Source organism: Malaclemys terrapin, chromosome 6 (assembly GCF_027887155.1).
Source record: "Malaclemys terrapin pileata isolate rMalTer1 chromosome 6, rMalTer1.hap1, whole genome shotgun sequence".
In the NCBI taxonomy this organism is placed as follows: Eukaryota; Metazoa; Chordata; order Testudines; family Emydidae; genus Malaclemys; species Malaclemys terrapin.
In genome coordinates, this window is record NC_071510.1 from 64,247,263 (window position 1) to 64,270,325 (window position 23,063).

Sequence of the window (23,063 nt, forward strand, 5' to 3'; positions counted from 1 at the left end):
AGAAAATGGCTGTGCAGCAGGCTACACATAGTAAGGCCATACTCAGTCTTGTACAACTGATGGAAATGCTGAGGGGAGGAGATATATATTGGAAGTGAACTTCGTTTCTAATCTGTCAGCCAAGAGAGATATTGTGAGTTCCACAACACCCTTAATTTCTTCTCTGTCACCATAATTCATTCAAAGAAGAGTCTACCTGTGAGTTAGAATTCTAAGGAGTGTGCACTCTGTGTTTCCTGATACCATTGTGGTGAATCCTTCTCACTGTATAAGGCATTTGGCCCTGGGAAGAAGAGAGGCTTAGATAACTGTGCATTTTTCCTCTCCAATAAGAAATAGGGTGCAAATGGCACAGCTGTATATCCTGGAATGCCCATGATGTCTGTGGAGACCATCAGCAAAAGAAGCTTATTTGGGCTGGAAGGATCCCAGATTAAATAGCAGTGAAAGATCCTTGAACACTGACAATTTTTATTTGAGCTTGACAAAGTAATGCAAAGATTATTTACCACATAATTTGCAGTCTGGATTGCCAAAAGACAAACATATTTCAATAATTTACTATGAACACATAGAAAGTACCAAGTATTTACAAGAGTAATAATGATAATGCAATAATAAATACAAAATAAACTTAATAATAATAATGTATAATGCAGTTATTTGGCTCTGTAAAATAAATGAGTTCCTGAATAAGGGAAGTTCAGTATGTAAGTATGACCAATTTGTGCCTGTATAACAAAAAGATCTTTTAAAAACTGTTTTTGTAAGAAATCACTGATATTCTTTCAGTATGATGTGATACGGTATGACATATATCCATTTGGTATAAACAGCATTTAAAAATATTTCCTTTAAATGTACTAGAGTATCTGAAAAACTGAACTAGATAACTTGTTTTCTTACCTACTATTACTCTGATCCTCTCTTGTTCATATTGTTTTATCAGGAATTCAGTGTTCATGTGCTAAAGAGGGGGTATCAAATACTTTCATTTAATTTATACCAGCCTGTGTGAGCTGTTTACCATATACGTTTTTGATGTGTGCAGTTGTGATTAAGGAAGTTGTATGCAATACATTTTGTGAATATGTGGCAATATCAGAGCTTAAAGGGACACAGTCAGCTTAAAATGTCAGTTTAAAAATATTCTTAGAAGTCACTTCAGTTACTACCCCTTCCCCTGACTCCTCTTGCTAAGTTTGGGCTCAGTTGTGGCTTTACCATGAGCCCTGGGTAAGGGGAAGTGCATTGTGCTGCCCCGGGGCAGATTTGGAAGCAGATTGAGAGTCACAATCTACTCTTCTGGTTTCCTCCAGTTCTGAGGGGGAAGTACTCTGCACTAACAAAGTTATGTAGCCCAATTGGCTGGGAGGCAGAGCCATGGCCCCACCTCTTCCTGCCCACCTGCAAGTGGAGGAATGGAATATAGTGGCCCTGTGGTCAGGGCCAGCTCCAGGCACCAGCTCACCAAGCATGTGCTTGGGGCGGCGCCTGGAGGGGGGCGGCGCAGCGGGGTGCTCCAGCCCGAGAGCAGGGCCGCGACTGGGCTCGCCGCCCTCCCCGCAGCTCTCCGGCCGCTGGGGAGAGCGGAGCCGCAGCGGGCTCGCCGCCCTCCCCCCGGCACTCCAGCCCCCGGGGGCTCTCCGCCTTCCTCCCGGCGCTCTGGCCACCGGGGGCTCTCCGCCCTCCTCCCCGGTGCTCTGGCCGCCGGGGAGAGCAGAGAGCCCCGGCCGGGCTCTCCGCCCTGTTCCCGGCGCTCTGGCCACCGGGGAGAGCAGAGAGCCCCGGCCGGGTTCTCCGCCCTGCTCCCGGCGCTCCGGCCGGTCGGGGATTGCAAGCCCGCGGCTGCGCTGGGGGGTAGCGGGCGGCGGGTGGCTTTTTTGCCTAGGGCGGCAAAAAAGCCAGAGCCGGCCCTGCCTGTGGTGTCTATTTTTCCTCCCACACTTGCTGGCTGTGGTACATCAATGCCTTTTGGGGTGGTTTCTTGAGGGGCCTCAGCTTCTCCTGACTGACCCTCCTATGTCTGCTCTCAGTCAGGTAAATTCTTCAATCCTCACCTTCAGTTAAGCCTGTCAGACCCTCATTTTTTGGGCTTCCCATCTCTTTCAGTCTCCTGGCTGTTTTCTTGGAGGCAGCCTAGTGCAAAGCTCTTACCACCTTGCTATCCAAGGCCTTAGTGCCTCCCTTTCCTTCTCTACACTCCTTTCTTTACTGCAGGCTCTGTTTCCGTTATTGGTTGCAGCTGTGGATGCCTGCCTCCATGACTGGCAGCTGCCTGGGGTTGTGATCAAGCTGCTTGCTTGTAAATGGGAGAGACTTTCCTCCCGCCTCTGTCTGTGTTCAGTATGGGGTTTGGAGACCCTGTTACAAGCCCACACAAGCGAGTAAGCAAGTGCCTTATGTCCTGTGTCTCCCTTGTTCTGCTCCACTAGCCAGGGCAAAATTTGTCCCTGTGTGGGTTTACAATTATATTTTCGTGTTTGATTTTAAAAAATGTTTTCTCTTTCCTGCTGCTGTCTGAAAATCCCACACAAACGAGGGGAACCGTCTCTTTCTAGGGAAATTGACTATCACAATGTGCTGTCAAATGCACAAAGGAAACAAATTGGAAAACTAGAGAACTTTTTCCTCCTCCAGTCTTTCAGTGATGATAATCGTGATGTTACTTGAACATTAATAGTAAAAAAATTGTTGCAGAAGATGCAAACGTGATTTTTGAGTTGACCATGTCACTTTAAGATGAGCTACAGACCCTTTCCCCCCCCCCCACAATAAACCTGAAGGCAGTAAAATGTTACTGAGTACACCAGAATCCTTAATATTGAACTAACAACTTCATTTTCTCTCTTTGTTTTAGGTATCAATTTTTTTTGCAGGTGAAGCAAGATGTTTTGCAAGGTCGCATGCCCTGTCCCATCAACATTGCAGCTCAGCTGGGAGCATATGCAATTCAGTGTGAGTTCTTCTGACCAACTGATCACTTTTGTTTTGTTAATGTTATGATTTATTCCAAATATTGCCACCAAATGGAGACTTTAATCTAAGTCTTTATATGTTAGTTTAAAAAAAATTAAATTACAGAGACTAACAGGAGAATTATAAATAGGTGACATTTCGGTACAGATTCTATAGAACCAGTTACATGAATTTTAAATGAAGATATTATGGACTCTTTTCTGAAATATCTGACAGTTATTGATGGTTGAGTTACCGAGACTGTCCACAGAGAGAACTTTCTATCAGTGCTTGATAACATTACAAGTCAGGGCATGTTTATAGCCCAATATTATTTATATCATATTTTCTATTTCATCAAACAATGTATAGATCTGAAGGGCCGGCAGCAGCCTCCAGACAAATCTGTTGATCATCCAAAATGATGCAGTCCTGCAAAAACCACATTATGTCAATACTAATACTTGAAGATAATAAAGGGGAGGGATGTGTTTTGACTTGAAGCATGGAGTTTTAATTGTACAGTTCACTTATTAGCATGCACTTGAGAAGCAGATTTCATGAGTGCTAGTATATCCCATGGATTTGATAGAGCAAACATGAACTACTTCACATTAATGGAAAGTTAGTAAGAAGTAAGATTTTGCTCATCTTTGGGCTAAAATCAGATATCCAAATGCAAAATTTGGCAGTCAGGGATATCGTGGATTTATGATATTTTCTTGGGAACTATGCGTAGAAAACTCATAATTTACAGTTTTCATCTGTGGCAGGTACTAAGTGAAGATTATCCAGTTTATCATTAATCCAAATATGATTCAGTAGCAGCTACCTAATACAAGCCGAAAATATTCTTTCTTTAATTTCAGTTTTAGAACAACATGTTTGAGAGATCACAACAGAATGAAATAACTTATTGAATGGAAAAGGAGATTAGAGACTTTCATGGCATATGACATGACTCTTAGGAAAGTTAAAGCATGTCACATTCTGAGGTTTTTTTTCACTGACATTTCCCCAACTATGGAAGGTGATATGACCCAGCCCAGAAGGCTGTTTGTGATAGGCCTTTCACTTCAATGACAGTTGTGCCTTGACTGTGAAATATTGCAATATATATTGGTCAGGTATATTGTTTTGCAGTGTCTGCATCAGCCTCAAACAGATTATGAGAAATAGGAACAAGTATATACTCTATTTCCCGGTCATAGGCATAGTGGCTAAACTGTGGGAATCTGCAGCTCTAGTCAAAGATTGTTTGTAGGATATTAATCTCAGTGACCAATATTTCTTTCTTTTAAATGCCACAAGGAAATAGCTAGGAAAGTTCATTTTGGATAGGAGAGCTAGAACAGGTACACAATAGTTACGAAGGGCTAAATTCAGCCCTGGCAGAAACAGGCATATCTTCCATTGACTTCATAAGAAGTTATGCCCTCTTACATCAGGGCTGAATTTGACAAAAAATATGCAAATAGAGACCCTCACGTAATGCATATGTTTGTGTGAAACATTGAATTTATAAGACAGAAGCACTAGCACAGGAATCCCATCCATAGGCTTGGCAACAACATAGAGTGCAGTATGCACTATACATTCGGCAAGCCTTACAGCACACGGAGATACACCTACTCTATTGTGCACTATTAAAGTGCACAATGAAGCCCAAAGTTTGGTACTGCCTTATTCATGTTAAGTAGCACTTACACAAATTATCCCATTAACTTCAGTGGGGTTACTCAGATAAATGTTACCCAATGTAAATTAGAATTGTAGAATTGAGCCCTGATTAAGATATACATTTAATATACAGCTGTTTGCAAGGATATAAAATATGATTGTGGCTCATTAGACAAATAGTTTGTCACTTCTGCTTGTATATGCAAATTCCAGGGCACTCCCAAAACAATTATTTTAAAATGCATAATCATTGATTAAATTTTAAAACAAAGTCCCCATATTTCTTTTAAATACATTATTTTGATTTTCAAAGTGAATTTAGTGTTCAAGAAATGTACTGAAATTAACTGGAGACTGAAGTCTTTCGTTTACCTATAGGTACTTCAGCTTTTTTCTCAAAGGACTACCTCTAAGCTTGACAGGATAGTTACATCTCCATTCTAATTTAGTCCTTGACTTCTCTGCTAGGACTTCCAACCAGGATACCAGTCAATGCCCATTTGAATGTTCGTATTTATTATATGGGCACAAATCTTCTAAGAACTTGACTCAGCACATCAATTCATTTCACATGCGCCACAAAGTAGCGTATTGTAGCAATTATTTCTGACCTATACTAAATTAACTCCAGTTCTGCAAAGGTGACAAACTTCATACCATATTTCCTAGCCCTTGAACCTTCCATTTCTCTAAAAATCATGTTATTAATGAAATTGCTCCTCCAGTCTTGCATGAATTGGTCTACCCTGCTTTGTTAATAAACTAATATAAAGGCAAAACATTGCCATGCATTTTTCCACTCCAGTAAAAAAACATAGTTTTCTTTTACCTATTGAGTGATGAGCTCATAGAGTTACTTGGGAAGAGGTGCAGTGGCACATGCAGATTGGTTAGACAATACATCTTTTGGGTAATGGGAAAATGTTTGAAACTTGTGACAATTTTTTTTCTTGTGCCCCATAGCTGAGCTGGGAGACTATGACCCATATAAGCACACTGCAGGTTATGTGTCAGAATACCGATTTGTTCCAGACCAGAAGGAAGAACTGGAAGATGCAATAGAACGGATACACAAAACTCTGATGTAAGAATTCAGTTTTGTTACTATGCCTGGGAAATCATGTGCTACGTGTGCTAAGTAGAAAGAAAGAAGGAACTGATATATTGTCACATATCTTTATTATGACAGAATGAAGGTCTGCAGAATCTGCTAGTGACATGAAACATCCTTTTATGCTCATCAGAAATCTAAAATAGAGATAATACAGGGGGAGTGGCTATATTAAGAACTGTTTAGAAATATAACTAGAATAGATATGGTACTTTAGGTGCCTTTAGTTAAAACATTTCTAAAAATACATATAAATGTCCAGATTATCCACTCTGAATTTTGCAGTGGAGGGGAATGAAAGTAGTATCTATGGTTAAGGCACTGGACTGGGATCCAAGAAATTTGGATTTAGTTCTCAGCTTTACCGTAGACTTCTTGTGTAATTTTGGGCTAGTCACTTAATCTCTCTGTGCCTCAGTTCCTCATCTTCTCTCGATATGTGTACATACAGCACTTAATACTGTGGGCCCCCTTTTCCTTGCTAAATTGTTAACTGCTGTAATGGAGCTTCGCATATAGCAATCTTCATGGAACATAAAGGAAGGTTTGCAGTAGGGAAGAGTTTGGAGAAGGCACAGGAAGTTAGTCTGTGTACACAAGAGTTGAATGCTAAATAGTTCTCTTAATAAAGAGTTCTCTTTTATATTTATAAGCATGCTGTCCTCTCATGTTATTACCTAATACACAGAACATGAAACAACGCTTATCTCCCCAGTAAGAACTGATCAGCAAGTTGCTTTTATGACTGTTGCACTATATCCCCTTCTTCTTAATTTTGTTTGAGGTATTAAAGGGTTATATGAAAAGACTAACATTCTTGTATGTAGGTGTAGATACCCTGATGCTTTTGCTACATTAAAAATATATGTTTTGATAAATGCTAGGTAGGGCCTTGCAGCTAGTAGTTTCTGCAGATTGGCATTATCAATGTCTTGCTTAATGAGAGGAGATGTTAACTTCCCTCAAATATATAGAGGCATGCCCCTCCCTGAACATTCATCCCTTGACATTGGGGTGCTTGCCAGTCAGCACCTTGACTTGAACCTTCCCCTTTTAGGGGAAGGTAGCTATTATTATTTATTTCTATCTATGTATGTAGCCCTCATCACCTTATTGTCTGAGTGTCTCATAATCACTAATATATTACTAGTACAGTCTTCTTATAACTTCTCAGTGCAGCAGAGAAGTACCATTATTCCCATTTTAAAGATGGGAAACCAAAGCACAGAGAAAGTGACTTGCCCAGTGTCACACAGGAAAGCTGTGTCGGAACCAGGAATTGATTCCAAGTCTTCTGAGTCCCTGGTCAGTGCTTAACTGAGGACATTATTTCCTCCCTGTTTGTATTGCAGTAGTGCCTAGAATTCCCAGTCATTGTGCTAGACCCATTGTGCTAGGCTGTGTGTAAAATAAAAGACAACCCTTGCCTTTAGATAACTTAGTTCTAAAGACAAAACACACAGGGGTGTGTAAAACAAATGGGGGTAAATGAGTGGTGATGGAGGACAGTTATGTTAATAAGAGAATGTTTTTACATATATTTTGCACAATGTGTAGGTTTAATAAGCCAATCCGTAGTTGTAGTATTAGCTTGCACCTGCCTAGCCAATATTAGCCTGCATGGGTTTGTAGCATCAAGGCAAAGGGTGAGACTAAAGGAGGGATCTGAAGGTGGATTAGAGGAGAGATCATGCTCGATCATATAGATTTTTTAAAAAAGAAATTACAAGCTTTTATGTGGAGATGGAGAGACAGGTCTAAGGAGGGACTCAAAGGTGGCAAAATGTTGGCTGTTTTTGTGGATGTGGAATTCAGTGAGGGAGAAATAGAGCTGTTTGGTTAAGAAAGTGGTAGAAAAAAAAGAAAAAGAGTGAATTTGCAATTAGTGAATTTGCAAAGCTGAATGTCTTTAATGGAAGTCCCACAGCAACCATACACAATCAGTATGATTGCTGTGGGACTTCCATTAAAGACATTCAGCAGCACAGGAACAAGAGCAGAGGAAACAGATTTTGGAGGTAAGCCAGGGGTAAGAGTGGGAAAGGTTAGACATTCCGATGGGAGAGAAGGGCAAAGGAGTCAAGATTGGAGGAGAGAGTGGAATGGAAGGAATCAATGGAGGAGAGATAACGGGGGGCTGAAGGGTGGAAAAGAAGTCATAGATGTAGATGTATTGGAAATCATGGAAAGATTAGGAAGCAGGGGGATGAGGTCGGGGGCAGGGTGACAGTGCTAAAGACAAGAAGGTGGTTATCAGAGAGGGAATGTACGTGTTCATGGAGAGAACAGTGCTTAGTAAAAACAAGTTCTTCATTGAGTGATGGTCCCTATGTGTATTCCAAACGCGGGTACGCATGTGTGCCATGCGCTGGAGCCAGACATTTTCAGTCCAAGTGTCCAATGACCTGCATGTGCGTCACACATTGCTTTGTGGTCCAGCCTAGGTTATAAGAGGTCCTGGAGGGTGATGCTCCTTCCTCTTATTGCCACATGGTCAGGGTCAGAATCCTCTCTCCACACTCGTAGTTTGCCTACAAGGGTACTTGTCAGGGAACTATGCCCTGCATCCCTGGGTTCAAGGACTGAGTGTCATGCTCTCACTCAGTCTCAGTGAGCAACGAGTACTTCCACTGCTTGGACTGCTTGAGAAGGTGCATCTCATTGCGGCTGTGAAATCTGTCTACAGACCTGTGAGGCTCATCTCCTGCAACTCCAGAAGTTCCTCAAGCAGGAGGCTCTCTGGCCATATGTGGAGTCCAATTGGGACTGGAGGAACCGATGGTGCCTCGCCCTTCACCAGTGATGAGTGCCACACCAACCACTCCCGCCCTGATCCAACAGCACCACCGGCACAGGACAATGCCAAGCGAGAGGGTCATAAGTGCTCGCATTGCCCTCACAGCAAGTCCCTGTCATGGACTGCAGTGAAGCACAGCATTTCCTCCCCAAGCTGTGCCAGGTTGCACAAGAAGTCATGTGCAAATCCAATCATGCCACCTCCTAAGCTTACCCATGCAGAGGGTAAAAGCCAAAAGGAAGAAAGAAGTATCGGCATCACTAGCCACTGTACCGGCTGTACCAAGGGACAGCCCTCCGCAGCATGCACCCCTGGTGTGACCAGAGTCCCCACGCTCCTAACTGCACATGGCCCCTGTCGAACCACTGCTCCCAATGGTGCACTTAGACCTGCCATATCCACTCTTGCCGCTGCTCTCGGCACTATAGTCCCCCGATGGATGCACCAGTCATCCTGGGCTAGAGTCCACACCTGGCAATTGTAGGACCGCTCACACTGACGACTCCGCCTCTATCTGAGATCTCTTCAGACTGCGACAGATAGCAGAGGAACCGCATTCTCCCCAGTGTCCAGGCGCAGCTCAGACTCCTGGGCATGATCACTGCACCAGGCAGGGTGCGCTTTGGCACTGCCACCTTGATACACATATCTTTAGGGTCCGTAGTCCCCCAGGACCCAACACCTTGGGCACACTGGCCACCCTGGGACCCATACCACCCTCTGTACCTGTCATCACAGGCCTCAGATTCTTCCATCCGAGTGCCTGTGCTGGAACCATTCAGCTTAGACCCAGAGGCAGACATGGAATGGGAGCTGATCCCACTGCTTCCGCCAGGACTGCCAGCTGCCGCCTCCTCTCCCACCAATGCATTGATTCCCCCAGTCCTCTTACCTCCTGATGATGATGGGCAATACCAGGAGCTGCTGCAGAGGGTAGCCCTGGGCTTGGGCATACCTTTGGAGGAAGTTCTGGAGCAACACCACCAGCTGGTGGACATCCTCCAGACCAGGGGACCATCTCATATTGCACTGCCCATAAACCTGCCCGAGCAATCTGGCACATACCAGCTTCCTGTGCCCCCATGCCTAAGAGGGTGGAATGCAGCTATTTTATCCTATCCAAGGGGGATGACTTTCTTTTTTCCCACCCCGCTTTGCTGGTGGTACACGCGGCGACTGAATGGGTGAGGCAGCACTCCCATACCTCCCCCTCCTCTCCCCCCCAGATAGGTCAGCAAAGTGCCTTGACCTCTTGGGCCACAAGGTTTACTCCTCTGCGGCCCTGCAGTTCTGCATATCAAAGATCTGCTTGCCAAGTATGACTTTAGTAACTATGCCAAGCTGGCAGAGTTCCTGGAGGATTTGCCACAGGACAAGCAACATCCATTCCAGATTCTAATGGAGGAAGGCCGCCTGTCAGTCAAGGTTAGCCTCCAAGCTGTGGTGCATGCAGCAGATACATCCTCCCACTCTCTTGCCACGGGCATCGTCGTACGATGAGACTCCAGGCTACAATCCTACAGCTTCCCCAGGGAGGTCCAGACCACGATTGAGGACCTCGCCTTCAATGAGGACAAGTTGTTCTTGGTGAAGACGGATGAGTCCCTCCACTCCCTGAAAGACTTAAGAGTGACATTCCAGTCTCTCGGGATTTACACTCCAGTGCTCTGTTGAAAGCAACAGAAGCCATCTTTCTGACCACACTCCTTGCACCCTACCAGCCCGCTTATGGCCAGTATCAAGAGCCTGCATGATGGCTTCCCAAGATCACAGCATCCGTGACCATCAGCTACTGCCGCCTCCTCAGCTGTACTACAACATCAAACAAAGGCCCAGTTTTGACATGCATATCGAGAGCTACAAGCTCCCCACATTGCTACCTCCGGCCCCCCAGCACCACCTTTGGGGTCATCTTGACCTATTTGCCCACAACTGGATGGAGATCACCATGGAACGTTGGGTACTAGAGATTGTACAACATGGTTACTCTATCAAGTTTCTTACCTTCCCCTCCCACCGCCCCCCCCAGCACCTCCTGAGAGTCTCTCTCATCACAGCCTCCTACGTGAGGCAGACAATCTCCTGAGGTAGTGCCTGACCTCTTTGTTGGCAAGTGCTTCTACTCCCTGTACTTTTTCATCTCAAAAAAGGGAGGTCTCTGCCCTGTACTCGATCTCTGACTACTCAACACCTTAATCAGGAAAACCAAGTTCCGTATGATGATATTTCCATCAAACATCCCTTCCTTTCCCCTGGGGATGTGGTTCACACCCCTCGACATGAAAGATGTATATTTCCACATTGACATCCATATGGCCCATTGCAAGTTTCTTCCTTTCGGCCTGGGTGACAACCACTACCATTTCAGAGTTCTTCCTTTTAGCTTCTTGATGGCCGCAAGGGTCTTTGCGGTCATTGCAACCCAAATGTGACAACAGGGGTACTCTGCGTTCCCTTACTTAGACAACTGACTACTAGTGGTGCCAACCCTCACCAAAACGACGATGACCATCTGTGCTCTCCACTTGCTCCATGCCACTCTTGGCATCTGTATCAACTAGGAGAAGTCCTTGCTTGTTCCAGCGCAGATAATCCATTTAATCAGGATACACCTGGATTTCCTGACAGCTTGGGCCTTCCTCCCGGTGGACCATTTTACCACCCTGATGGCTCCCATGGTAGCCCTACGCTGCAATCCACACCCCATAGGGCATCACTGTCTCTGCCTCCTTGGTCACATGGTGGCCTGTATCCGTGTGATGCCCCCTGCCTGCCTACACATGCGCTGTCTACAACTGTGGCTCCTCTAAGTCTGCAGACCCACCTGGATGTCCTCCTGATTGTCCCACATCTGGTCTGGACCTCCCTACTGTGGTGAACCAACCCTGCCAAAGTGTTGCTAGGCATTCCCTTCACCACTTCTGCCCCCCACAGCCACCATCACCACGGACACCTCTCTAGCCGGTTGGAGTGCCCACCTCCATGGACACGCCACGCAAAGAACATGGACGCAGCGCATCAACATCCTGGAGCTTCGAGCAGTCCGCTTAGCCTGCTGTGCATTCCTGCCCCTCATCTAAGCCCAACACATTCAGTTCCTCTCTGACAATACCACTGCAGTGGCATACATAAACTAGCAAGGGGGCACCAGATCCTGGTAACTGTCAAATTTTCTTTTTTGACTGGGTTCCTGGCCTAGTGGTTAGGGTAGTTACATATCTTGATTTTAGTAAGGCTTTTGACACAGTCCCACGTGGCATTCTCATAAGCAAACTAGCCTAGACTAGTGGTCTAGATGAAATTACTATAAGGTCATTACTATAACTGGTTGAAAGACTGTACTCAATGAGTAGTTATCACTGTCAAAATGGGTCACTGTCAAACTGGGAAGGCGTGTTTACGGGGTCCCACAGGGGTCAGTCCTGGTTCAGGGACTGTTTAATATTTTCATTAATGACTTGTACAATAGAGTGGAGAGTATGCTTATAAAACTTCTGGATGACACTGTGCTGGGAGGGGTTGCAAACACTTTGGAGGACAGGATTAGCATTCAAAATGATTTTGACAAATTTGAGAACTGGTCTGAATTCAACAAGATGAAATTCAATAAAGATAAGTGCAAAGTATTCATGTGAGAAGGAAAAACTAAATGCATAATTACACAACTTGCTAAGTGATAGGCTACAGCTGAAAAAGGATCTAGGTTTATAGTGGATCACTACTTGAATATGAGTCTTATATCATTGTGGGGTGTATTAACAGGAGTTTTGTATGTAAGACATGGGAGGTAATTGTCCCAATCATCTGGAGTATTGTTTCCAATTCTGGGTGCCACATTTTAGGAAAGATATGGACAAACTGGAGAAAGTCCAGAGTAGAGCAAGAAAAATGATAAAAGATTTAGAGAACCTGACCTATGAGGAAAGATTTTAAAAACTGGGCATGTTTAGTCTGGAGAAAAGAAGACTGAGTGGGGACCTGGTAACAGTCTTCAAATATGTTAAGGTGTGTTATAAAGTGGACTGTGATCAATTGTTCTCCATGTCCACTGGAGGTAAGACAAGTAGTAATGGGCTTAATCTGCAGCAAGGGAGATTTAGGTTAAATATTAGGAAAAAAGCTTTCTAACTATAGGGGCAGTTAAGCTCTGGAACAGGCTTCCAAGGGAGTGGAATCGCCATCATTGGAAGTTCTTAAGAACAAGTCATACAAAAACCATATCAGGGATGGCTTAGATTTACTTGACCCTACCTCAGTTCAGAGGGCTGGACTTGATGGCTTCTCAAGATCCCTACCAGCCCTACATTTCTGTGATTCTAAGTAACATTGTGAAGTTTGAAAAATGGTGTATACTGAGAGAAAGTTTAAAACTCTGAGTTGAATTATGGAGCTACTTCTTGGTACCTGGATCCCTTCATTTTTTCTAACTTGGAAGATATGATGAAATATTGAATGTTTGAGAATGTTTTCAGTGAAGAGTTTCTACAGCTAGCTCTCCCCTCACCTTGTTTCCTATGTCCTCAGAGTATGCTGGGAAAGACTCTGTTCACATTCTTTACTAGCCCCAGCTTACATCTTCACAGAGCAGTGCCTTTCCTCTTTAGAGATTTTTCCAAATATATGGTTACTGAATGGACAGTTGGGGCATTTGACAGGTTGAGAGGCAGTTTGGAATTGTGGTAGAAGCATGTTATTTAGCATGATGTTTCTGCAAACAAAATCAGAAATGAAATAGCAGTGTTGACATTTAAATTGTCATTGATAGATTTGAGAGTTAACTCATTGAGATGAGTGGCGCAATTTGCACCTTTTAGTGCTGTTGTTTCAGATTGTCTGCAGACTCTGAAGAAAACAGTGCTTCAGTGAACGTTTTGTTTCAAAATTATGAGGGCTAGAAACATAATTTTTTTAAATGAAAAATCAAATTCTGGAGCAAAATTTTGCAGTATGGGATGTATAAGAGGTGGTTCCACAGAATTGGGAAATACATATGACCCTGTTGCATATTCGTAAATATAGAAGTGAACCAAAAATCCACCAAGAAAGAAATCTTGTCCTTGCGAGGTTTCTCTGTAGTGGGCTTTGGATCCTCTTCTTACCCAGGAACCCTTGGAAATGAGGGCGAAGCTCACCCTCAGCTTGCTTCAACTCCTACGTTTTGATAAGGAGGTAGAAGTCTACAATCATCATCTCTACTGCTCCATCCACAGAGAGGATGGAGTCATTTATATATCCATAGGAGGTTTCTGTATTCATGCTGGAGGCTGGCATTTCACTACTATTTTTGCCTCTACACTGCACACATCTCTTTCCTGTCACACATAAAAGCAAAAGCAGGGAGTCCCAGCCTGGGAAGACACCAGCTGATTAGATCTCCACTCTTAGCCAAAAGAAAGGAATGGGGAGATAAGAAAAAGAGAGACGGCATGTATTACAGGATTTTTGAAATCTTATGACAAGATCCTGGGACCCATATCACATCTTGGAGATGGATGATATTAAACCTAGTAGTGAAACATTTCACCAAGGCAACATCTGCAGGCTAAAGCATAAGATGTGAAGTTCTTTGGAATACACATTGATGAATCCTTTTGAACTGATGCTGGTATATTCATAAGTTACAGTCTCAATAACGTTTATATGGCTCCATGTCTAGTTGGCAGCTGGTATCAAGCGGAGTGCCCCAAGGGTCGGTCCTGGGGCCGGTTTTGTTCAATATCTTCATTAATGATCTGCAGGATGGTGTGGACTGCACTCTCAGCAAGTTTGCAGATGACACTAAACTGGGAGGAGTAGTAGATATGCTGGAGGGTAGGGATAGGATACAGAGGGACCTAGACAAATTAGAGGATTGGGCCAAAAGAAACCTGATGAGGTTCAACAAGGACAAGTGCAGATTCTTAGGACGGAAGAATCCCATGCACTGCTACAGACTAAGGACCGAATGGCTAGGCAGCAGTTCTGCAGAAAAGGGGTTACAGTGGACAAGAAGCTGGATATGAGTCGACAGTGTGCCCTTGTTGCCATGAAGACTAACGGCATTTTGGGCTGTATAAGTAGGGGTGTGGCCAGCAGATCGAGGGATGTGATCATTCCCCTCTGTTCGACATTGGTGAGGTCTCATCTGGAGTACTGTGTCCAGTTTTGGGCCCCACACTACAAGAAGGATGTGGAAAAATTGGAAAGAGTCCAGCAGAGGGCAACAAAAATTATTAGGGGGCTGGAACACATGACCTATGAGGAAAGGCTGAGGGAACTGGGATTGTTTAGTCTGCAGAAGAGAAGAATGAGGGGGCATTTGATAGCTGCTTTCAACTACCTGCAAGGGGGTTCCAAAGAGGATGGATCTAGACTGTTCTCAGTGGTACCCGATGACAGAACAAGGAGTAATGGTCTCAAGTTGCAGTGGGAGAGGTTTAGGTTGGATATTAGGAAAAACTTTTTCACTAGGAGGGTGGTGAAGCACTGGAATGAGTTACCTAGGGAGGTGGTGGAATCTCCTTCCTTAGAGGTTTCTAAGGTCAGGCTTGACAAAGCCCTGGCTGGGATGATTTAGTTGGGAATTGGTCCTGCTTTGAGCAGGGGGTTGGACTAGATGACCTCCTGAGGTCCCTTCCAACCCTGATATTCTATGATTCTATCAATGCTACTGAGGAATTAACAAAAGTATGGTAAATCCCAGTTGGGAATGAGATTGCAGAAGTATTATTTCAGCCTTACAATGGAGAGCCTTATTGAGTATGTTGCATCTGTGGCAGTTATTAAGGGAAGAGTAAAATTAAACACTGAGGTTGTGTGTACATTGTTAAAGGCTTTGGATTTACTCATATTTTTATGCAAAGTAATAAATCCCTCCTCACTAGTGTCAAATACATACCTAGGATTCTGTTTTTTTCCATTATTTCTCTACGGTATATAACTAGTGAAAGTTGCTGGTTGTTGCAGTGATACTTGCATGGAGAAGGAGAGCTGGTTTGCTACAGATGATTTGTGATACTATTCTGCAGCAGACTTGAAACTGAGATTTTGTAGTAGAAGGTAAAGATTTCCAGAGGGCTTGCCTTTCTTTAGGCAAATCTTTATTGAGAAGGGAATATCAAATCTGAACTCATGACATTCTTGATGCCTTCCTCACGATTTCTGACAACTTTAGCACTGCTATGAGGAAATCATCTCCTAAATGGTCTCTCTTTCTCTTGCTGATTTATAGTAATGATGCAGTTATTTAAAATAAGACCTTTTTGCCTTTTAGACCTGAAGATGAATGCTGTGAAGTATTCTGGGGACAGCAGCAGGAGTATTTTTGGGTGTTAGCAACAGGTAGACAAGGAAAGGTTTTGCCACTGTAGTTAACATCAATTTAATATATAAGGTAACAGCATGTAGCAGACACAGTGAATGCTGGAACCCATTTTATCTGGAGCAAGTAGGAGCACAGTGCCATGCAGCGAATGAAGGTCTGATTAAATACCAAGGAAGCATTGCACACCTATTCAACAAGCTTTGTTAATATGATTTATTTTAACAACTGTTGTAGCATTGAATTGAGAGGCAGCGTTCTTATTCATTGTACTGTTTACAGGGGTCAGGTTCCTGCTGAGGCAGAGCTGAATTACTTAGGAGTGGCCAAATCACTGGAAATGTATGGAGTAGATCTCCATCCTGTCTATGTAAGTACTGTTTTAATTGAAGCTAAATATTTTAAATTTGATGGCATTACACAAAGTCTTTTCAACTTAAATAGAAAGCTGTAATTATGATACTTAGTAACCAAGTGGTATCTTTTTTTTAAAACCTGAGTTTAAGAAATCCAAAGGAAAAAGTACTTTTGTGGAACATGGATCAACTCCGTTTATACCTAAGGAAGCCTAATGGGTTTTGGATGAAAGAATGTGATTCTGTTTCCCTCTGAAAGACAATTAACTGTGCTGAACAAACAATATGGATAACAAATGTAAGAGCTTTAATATAAGTGTCAGAACAAGATAAAAGAGGTTATAATTGTCATGTTCAGAACAGGAAATATGAAAATAATACAATAAACGAGTGAGTGCTGAAAGGGCTTCAGAGTCATTGCAAATAATAGGTAACGAATAGCTGATTTGGGGCAAGAGTACATGGGACTTCAGAGGTTTGCTTTAATATTCATTGTCAGGGCTGGCTCTGGCATTTTGGCCGCCCCAAGCGCAAAAAAAAACAAAAAAAAACCTGCGGCGCGGCTGGAGCGCGGGTGCAGGGGGACTGGCTAGCGGGGGGGAGGGAGAGGGAGCGGGTGGGAGAGAGAAACAAGGGGGGCGGCCAGGGCTACAGCAGGGCACTGCTACGTAGCCCCTCCTGCTACGCCGCCTCCTGCCGCCTGTCGGGAGGGCTCCGCTCCGGTCGGCGCGGAGGGAAGGACAAGGACTGCCCTGCCGGCTTGCTGCAGGCCGCTCCCGTCCTCCGTGCTGCCGCCCCCTACAGGGCGGCCAGAGCAGAACAAAAAAAAAAGCAGCTGTGCTGCCCTAGGATTGGGCGGAATGCCGCCTCATTCAATCTGCCGCCCCAAGCACCAGCTTGCTCGGCTGGGGCCTGGAGCCGGCCCTGTTCATTGTGAAGGTTACTAAAGAGTCAGGGCATGTTTAAAAAAATCTCACTGCAATATCATGCAGCATTTCACATTTTTTTTATGCCAGATTGAAGATTCCTCAATTTGTATTACAAAACAGTATTCAAGCTCTCACTTGAAGACTACAGTGCTCAGTCAACTTAGCAATTAAAAATTATTTTGTTTCAATAATTGTGTGTATGGCATTTTTTAAAACAAAAGAATATCTCAAACTACAAAAATAAGTTGAATTGTGAACTTTAATGGAAACATTTTGTTAATTTAAATTTAGCTAATTTAAATTTCAGTACTTTGAGAAGTTGTTAAAAGAAAAATCAAAAAAAGCCCCTACAGATTAACTATGTAATTTGATGAAAATTGCATAGCCCACTGGATGAAGTATTTCTCTGTTACTAAATCATGGATTGTGCTACTATTTTTGGACTTCATGCATATGCAGTATCATGTTCCCCTTCTCTTATAGGAAGCTGGGAGACTTCATGGAACAGGTTTTTACCCACTGCCAAGTTAGTCATATAAAATTTGTCTAGCCTGGAAAGTTTGTTTTGTCCCAGTCTTGTTTGGGCTGTACACAGAGATCCATAACTGGGCAGGGAGAATGCATTGTAATGTATCTCTGCAATCTGTTCACTGCTCCTTCTTCATCTAGCCATTGATTATTACTATTATTTAATATCCGTATTACAGTAGTGCAAAATCCCTCATTCAGGATCAAAACTCCATTGTACTAAGTACTATTCAGACATGTACAGTAACATGTTTCCTTCCCCAAGGCACCTACACTCTCTATGAATAGTTTTGGAAGTTAGTCAACTCACTGAAGAGCACTGAGAATGGCACATATGTTAACCGTAGATACAGAAATTGAGGGAGGTCATTAATTTGGATGTTCTCAATTAAGAATTTTTACTTAATTAAACGCACTTTCTACAGTCATTTGATCTCGTGACTGACATCTTTATAGTCCAGGCTTTGCTGGTCTGGACTAATGAGGCTGCACCATATTCTCCCAAACAGGTAAATAGACTAATCTTCTCTCTTGGATTTTTGGTGCATTTCCTGTCCCTGTGAGCAGCCTCATGCTCTAAGATCTCCAGTCTTTATAGTACCTTTAGTATATTAGAATATACCAAGATAATAGTGACCATTTATAAAGACAAAACGTTAGGGCAAAAGTGCCTGGGTAGTGGGACAGGGCTTTCCCAGACTGAGGCAGGATGTTCTTAGTCTCCTGTTGCCAGTCCCCTTCACATTGTGGTAGTGGAGACCTGCCGTGATATTCTCCTATAAGGGAACAAGTAGGAAACTTAGCCAACATTGGAGCCACTAGTGGGTCCTGGCTGAATTTCTCTGCTGCTGGTGGACAAGGGAGGGGAAGGGGAGCAATTCTAGTTAATCCACATCATCCAGAACAGTCCATCAGGCCTGTTTCCATCCCTGTTCCTCAAGCTCAGTAGCTTCAAAGACATTTCATTGGTAGTGAGAAGGAAAGAGGACAGCTACCTGCAGTCACTGCTAACTGGGGATGGGGCAGGAGTCACTAGGGATTGAGTAAGTTTTGATCATTCTGCAGCAAAATTTAGATTCAAGTTAAAATTCCACCACATTTTCCTTAGCAAATGCTCCCAAAAGCAGAGCGCAACATAAAGGAATTCCCTGAAGAAACAAAGGAATCTTTCTGATGCTAGAAACGTAGGTGAGCCCTGTAACTCACAGGGAACACAAGGTTAACATGTTGTTGAAAACTGAGAGAACATACGACTGGCTTCTATCCATGATCGCAGCTGAATGCCACATAGAACTTTACTGAGTCACTCTCAGCAGTCATTTTAACTCTTGCCCAATACTGATGGATCCAAGAAAATTATGATGAAAATTCATTGTTTATGAGATTCTAAGTAGTGACTCAATGTAACCTACAAAGGTTTCAAAGAGTTTTCTTTCTCTTTGGTGGCCTGCCCAAAATATCAAGGGGTTTTAAACCTCAAAAGACTCAAATTCTTCATGGCCTACAAATGCTTTGAAACTGAAATACTAAGTAACAGCCCAGGCAGAGCCAGGAGGCTATATAGTGTTAATAAAGGATGCTTTCCTCCTTATTCCAGTCACAGAGTCTCACCACAAATACCTTCGCTTGGCTTACAGACTATTCCTTGTCAGTTCTCATCTCTTCCCTTCAGGATTTCATTCTGTGTGATTTTGAATATTTACCATAAATTGTTGAGGCAGCTGCAATTTGCCATCAGAATTTTCATGTTATCCTGTACCAAGTTGATTGGCTATATAGACCCCAACAACTCAAGAAGTATTTCATATGGGGAAGGAACTGGGTCCCTCCTTATCATGGGCTTTGTTATCCATTGTGAGAAAAGTGCTCTGAATCCCTCACTGCAGTTGGTTTATTTAGGAACCCTCTCCAGCATCATGAGGGCAACAGTATTTCAATAAGGAGAAGGTTTCTTCAATCATGTTACGGGGAAGCAGGTCAGACTACCATTATACACCTTAATTCAAGAGTTACGGCATTTGTTGGGTGTCATGTCTTGATAGAGGATTTATTCTCTGGGTTTTGTGCCTCATATCTGCCCTCATGAAATCCTTTCTTTTCCAAAGGAAAAATGGAGACCCTCATGGCCCAGATCTTCCTGAAAGTGTGTGTTCATTTGTCCATGACATGGTGGGAAGTTCATGTTCATTTGTGAAAAACTTTGGCCTTTGTGGCTGGGCTGCACACAGGGATATGTCAGGTGGCAGAAATCTAAGTCAGCATATCAGTCTTTGGGAGATGAAGGAGCAGCAAATTAATTTCAGATTGGTGGAGCCTCTTGCAGAAATACAATTTTAAGATAGGAAATATTTTTTTAAGGGTGGGTTGGCATGGTGCTCGTTCAAAAATTAGTTGGACATTTGTCTGAAGGAAAGTACCAAGAAAGTGAGGGTTCAGAAGAACAGCCTGTAGAATATCTCAAGAGACCTCTCTTCTGCTGGAAGTCCCTTCTTTGTACTTTGCCACATGGTGGGGTTAACTAGTAGTATTTAAAAATGGCTGTTATTTAATGTGGTACATGGATGCTGGTTAGATCAGAGAGATGACTGGTTGTGTCATTTTCTGCGACTCCTTTTGATTACAGTTTTTGACCCCTCCATGATTTCCCAATATGATCATTACATTTTTCAGTTCTGCAGGGACCAGAAGTTAGTTGAGCAGACTGATGGTTCATGTGTCTTGGTGGGTATGGTAGAATGAATCTATTCTAGCATTCAGAAGTATATTGTATTTACTTTCTTTAGATTTTTAAAGAAGAGAAATATGGCATTTTAGTTGATGAATTGTTTCTCACTCTTAACTGATTCATGTAAGTAATCCTTATTTATGAGAGCAATCCCACTGAAAATTATAGGATTACTCCCATGAGTAAAGTTACTCAAGGAAGAAAGAATTTTGTAGGATTGGGTGGCTAGCTTACTAAGATGATGATGATCACAATATCCACTTATAAAGAGGTTTTCATCAGCAGATTTCAAAGAGCTTTACAAAGGAGGTCACAGTATCATTCTCCCCATTTTACAGATGAGGAAACTGAGGCAAAGAGAGGTTAAAGTGACTTGCCCAAAGTTACCTAGCTGCAGAACCAGTAATAGAACCCATTTCTCCTGAGTCCCACGCCAGTGCTCTATTCATCAGGCCACACTGCTTCTTAGATGATATCTATAAAAATAAAATTGTGGTTGTAAGTAATAAAATGACATATGTTCTATTTTCCAGGGTGAAAACAAGTCTGAATATTTTTTAGGATTAACACCTGTAGGAGTTGTTGTTTACAAGAATAAAAAACAAGTAGGGAAGTATTTCTGGTATGTACAACATAATATTGCAGACTGTATTAAAATAATGTGGGTATAAGGAAAAATAAAAAATACTGAATATACGTATGATATGACTGGTTAGTTTTACAAGAACTAAACTGATGTACTTGTTGGAATCACTGATCTTTCTGTCTAGATTAAATTGTCTGTGTTCTGTTTCTAATTTTGCAAGAGATGGGTTTAGCTTTCCCTGCTCCCATTAAAGTGTTTAAATAAATTTGTTAGTCTCTAAGGTGCCACAAAGACTCCTCGGTTTTTTTGCTGATACAGACTAACACAGCTACCACTCTGAAACTTTTTTTCTTGTGAGTAATATATGTGGAGCACTGGTAAAAATGATCATATATGAATGGCTTACTGAAACTCTCCTTTCAATTTTTTTGTTTCTTCTTTGTGTCTTTCTTTGGAATTAAATACCATAACATGTCTCTTTATCTTTTTTTCAACATTTAGGCCTAGAATTACAAAGGTTCACTTCAAGGAAATGCAGTTTGAACTTAGAGTGCTGGGAAAAGATGTAAGTTTTTATTTCAAGTCTGAAAGAAGAAATAGTAAAACTAATCAAGTTAACAGTTTGGTGTGTTCAGTGAAATGAAACTATTATTGCCAGTTTTGCTTTTAATCACCACCACTAAAACGCCTCTTATATTTAAATTTATTCCCAAATGTAATCTTTCTTGATGGGTATTGTAGGTAGGGTTAAGTTTTCTCTCTTTCCCCCCGGCCTATTCTTCACTTTGCAGGGAAGGCAGGAAAGCCCTACTGAAGCAGAGCAGAATGGGACTTTATAGTATATTATCAAGGTTTGTTCTTCTATGCCACCAGTAAGGCCCATGTTTTAGAATATTGCAGAATGTCTATTCATGTACAAACAAGTCTGAGTTCTACTTTAAAGTAAATTACATATAGGTAATGCTGTAGTTACTGTCTGATGGCACATGTACGTAGTAAGTATTTGTGTGAAATGCCTGGAATTACTTCAGATGTTTAACAAACTGAATGAGAAATCTGGAAGCTTGAGAAAGGAGACCTAGGTTTACGGTGTGGTTGACTCATAAACTTGTTGAAAGTTTTACATTGTGCTCATAATAGGCCATCTCCCTGATGGTATTCAGCAGTTTCAAGCCCTGACAGGTATTTTTAAAAAACTGTTTAAGAGAACAGCAAGAACAAGGGTGTGAAAGATCATTAAAATCTGCACTGCAACTAATGCTTCTTTGAAGTGTTATTGCAATACTCTATTCTGACAGTATAGGGAGATGCCAGAATGTCCAAACCTTCTTGTTTTTGATACATATGTTTTTTTTGTTACTACAAAGGAGATTGTCGATGAAATAAATAATTGTGTCAGTTGTCTTATCTTTCTGATTCTATTTCATCATAATGCTGATTTATGCAGCTACACACACAGATAAGTATAGGTGGCCAGTGTGGCTTGCCTGCTCCTAAATTCCAACATCATGATGCTATAGGATATTCCCAAATTGATTTTATTCCCTTTATATCCTGGAATAAATGCCAGCACCATGTCATTTCACAGGGAAACTGAGACAAGAATTTGCAAAATGATATGGGTGCAAAAAATACCATTTCTGCATTGTGCTACATTCTGGGAGACATCCTACCCTGGAGGAGGAAGGGACTATTCCTTCTCCTTACAGATATAGTGTGACCAAACCTGGAATATTGCATTCATTGCCAGGCACCTCAATTACCAGAAAGATATTAACAATTAGCATTAGCATTATAGATACTGTAATTTCAATCCGCCTTTCTAAAACGTTCAAGCAAACAAACCATATGAACTCTGGGTTAGTACTCTCTTGACAGCTGCTTTTCCTTTTTGGACTAGAGAATGTATGGGTATGTGCATGGTGGTGTCTGCAGATGTTCATACTGCATCCTTGAAACACAAATTGAAGTGATGTGCCTAAAACACAAATGCGAAAAAGGAATGGTGATAATTGGCTATTATTACGCTCTTATTCAGTCTAAGAAATGATGAAATTTTACAGCCAAATGCTGAAGTGTGTGAAATAATGGTG

General features: G+C 42.4%; 1 protein-coding gene across 6 annotated transcripts in view; it reads left to right on the forward strand.

Moving 5' to 3' along the window:
- Positions 1-23,063, forward strand: part of EPB41L4A (erythrocyte membrane protein band 4.1 like 4A) — a 211,469-nt gene that overhangs the window by 102,298 nt on the left and 86,108 nt on the right. For 5 of the 6 annotated variants that reach the window (XM_054031887.1, XM_054031883.1, XM_054031884.1 and 2 more), the window contains 5 exons: positions 2,861-2,958; positions 5,602-5,722; positions 16,129-16,216; positions 20,918-21,006; positions 21,472-21,535. In XM_054031887.1, coding sequence (XP_053887862.1) covers positions 2,861-2,958; positions 5,602-5,722; positions 16,129-16,216; positions 20,918-21,006; positions 21,472-21,535 — 460 coding nt within the window. Of the gene's footprint in view, positions 1-2,860; positions 2,959-5,601; positions 5,727-16,128; positions 16,217-20,917; positions 21,007-21,471; positions 21,536-23,063 lie in introns of those variants that run through there. The other variant, XM_054031889.1, reaches the window with a different exon arrangement.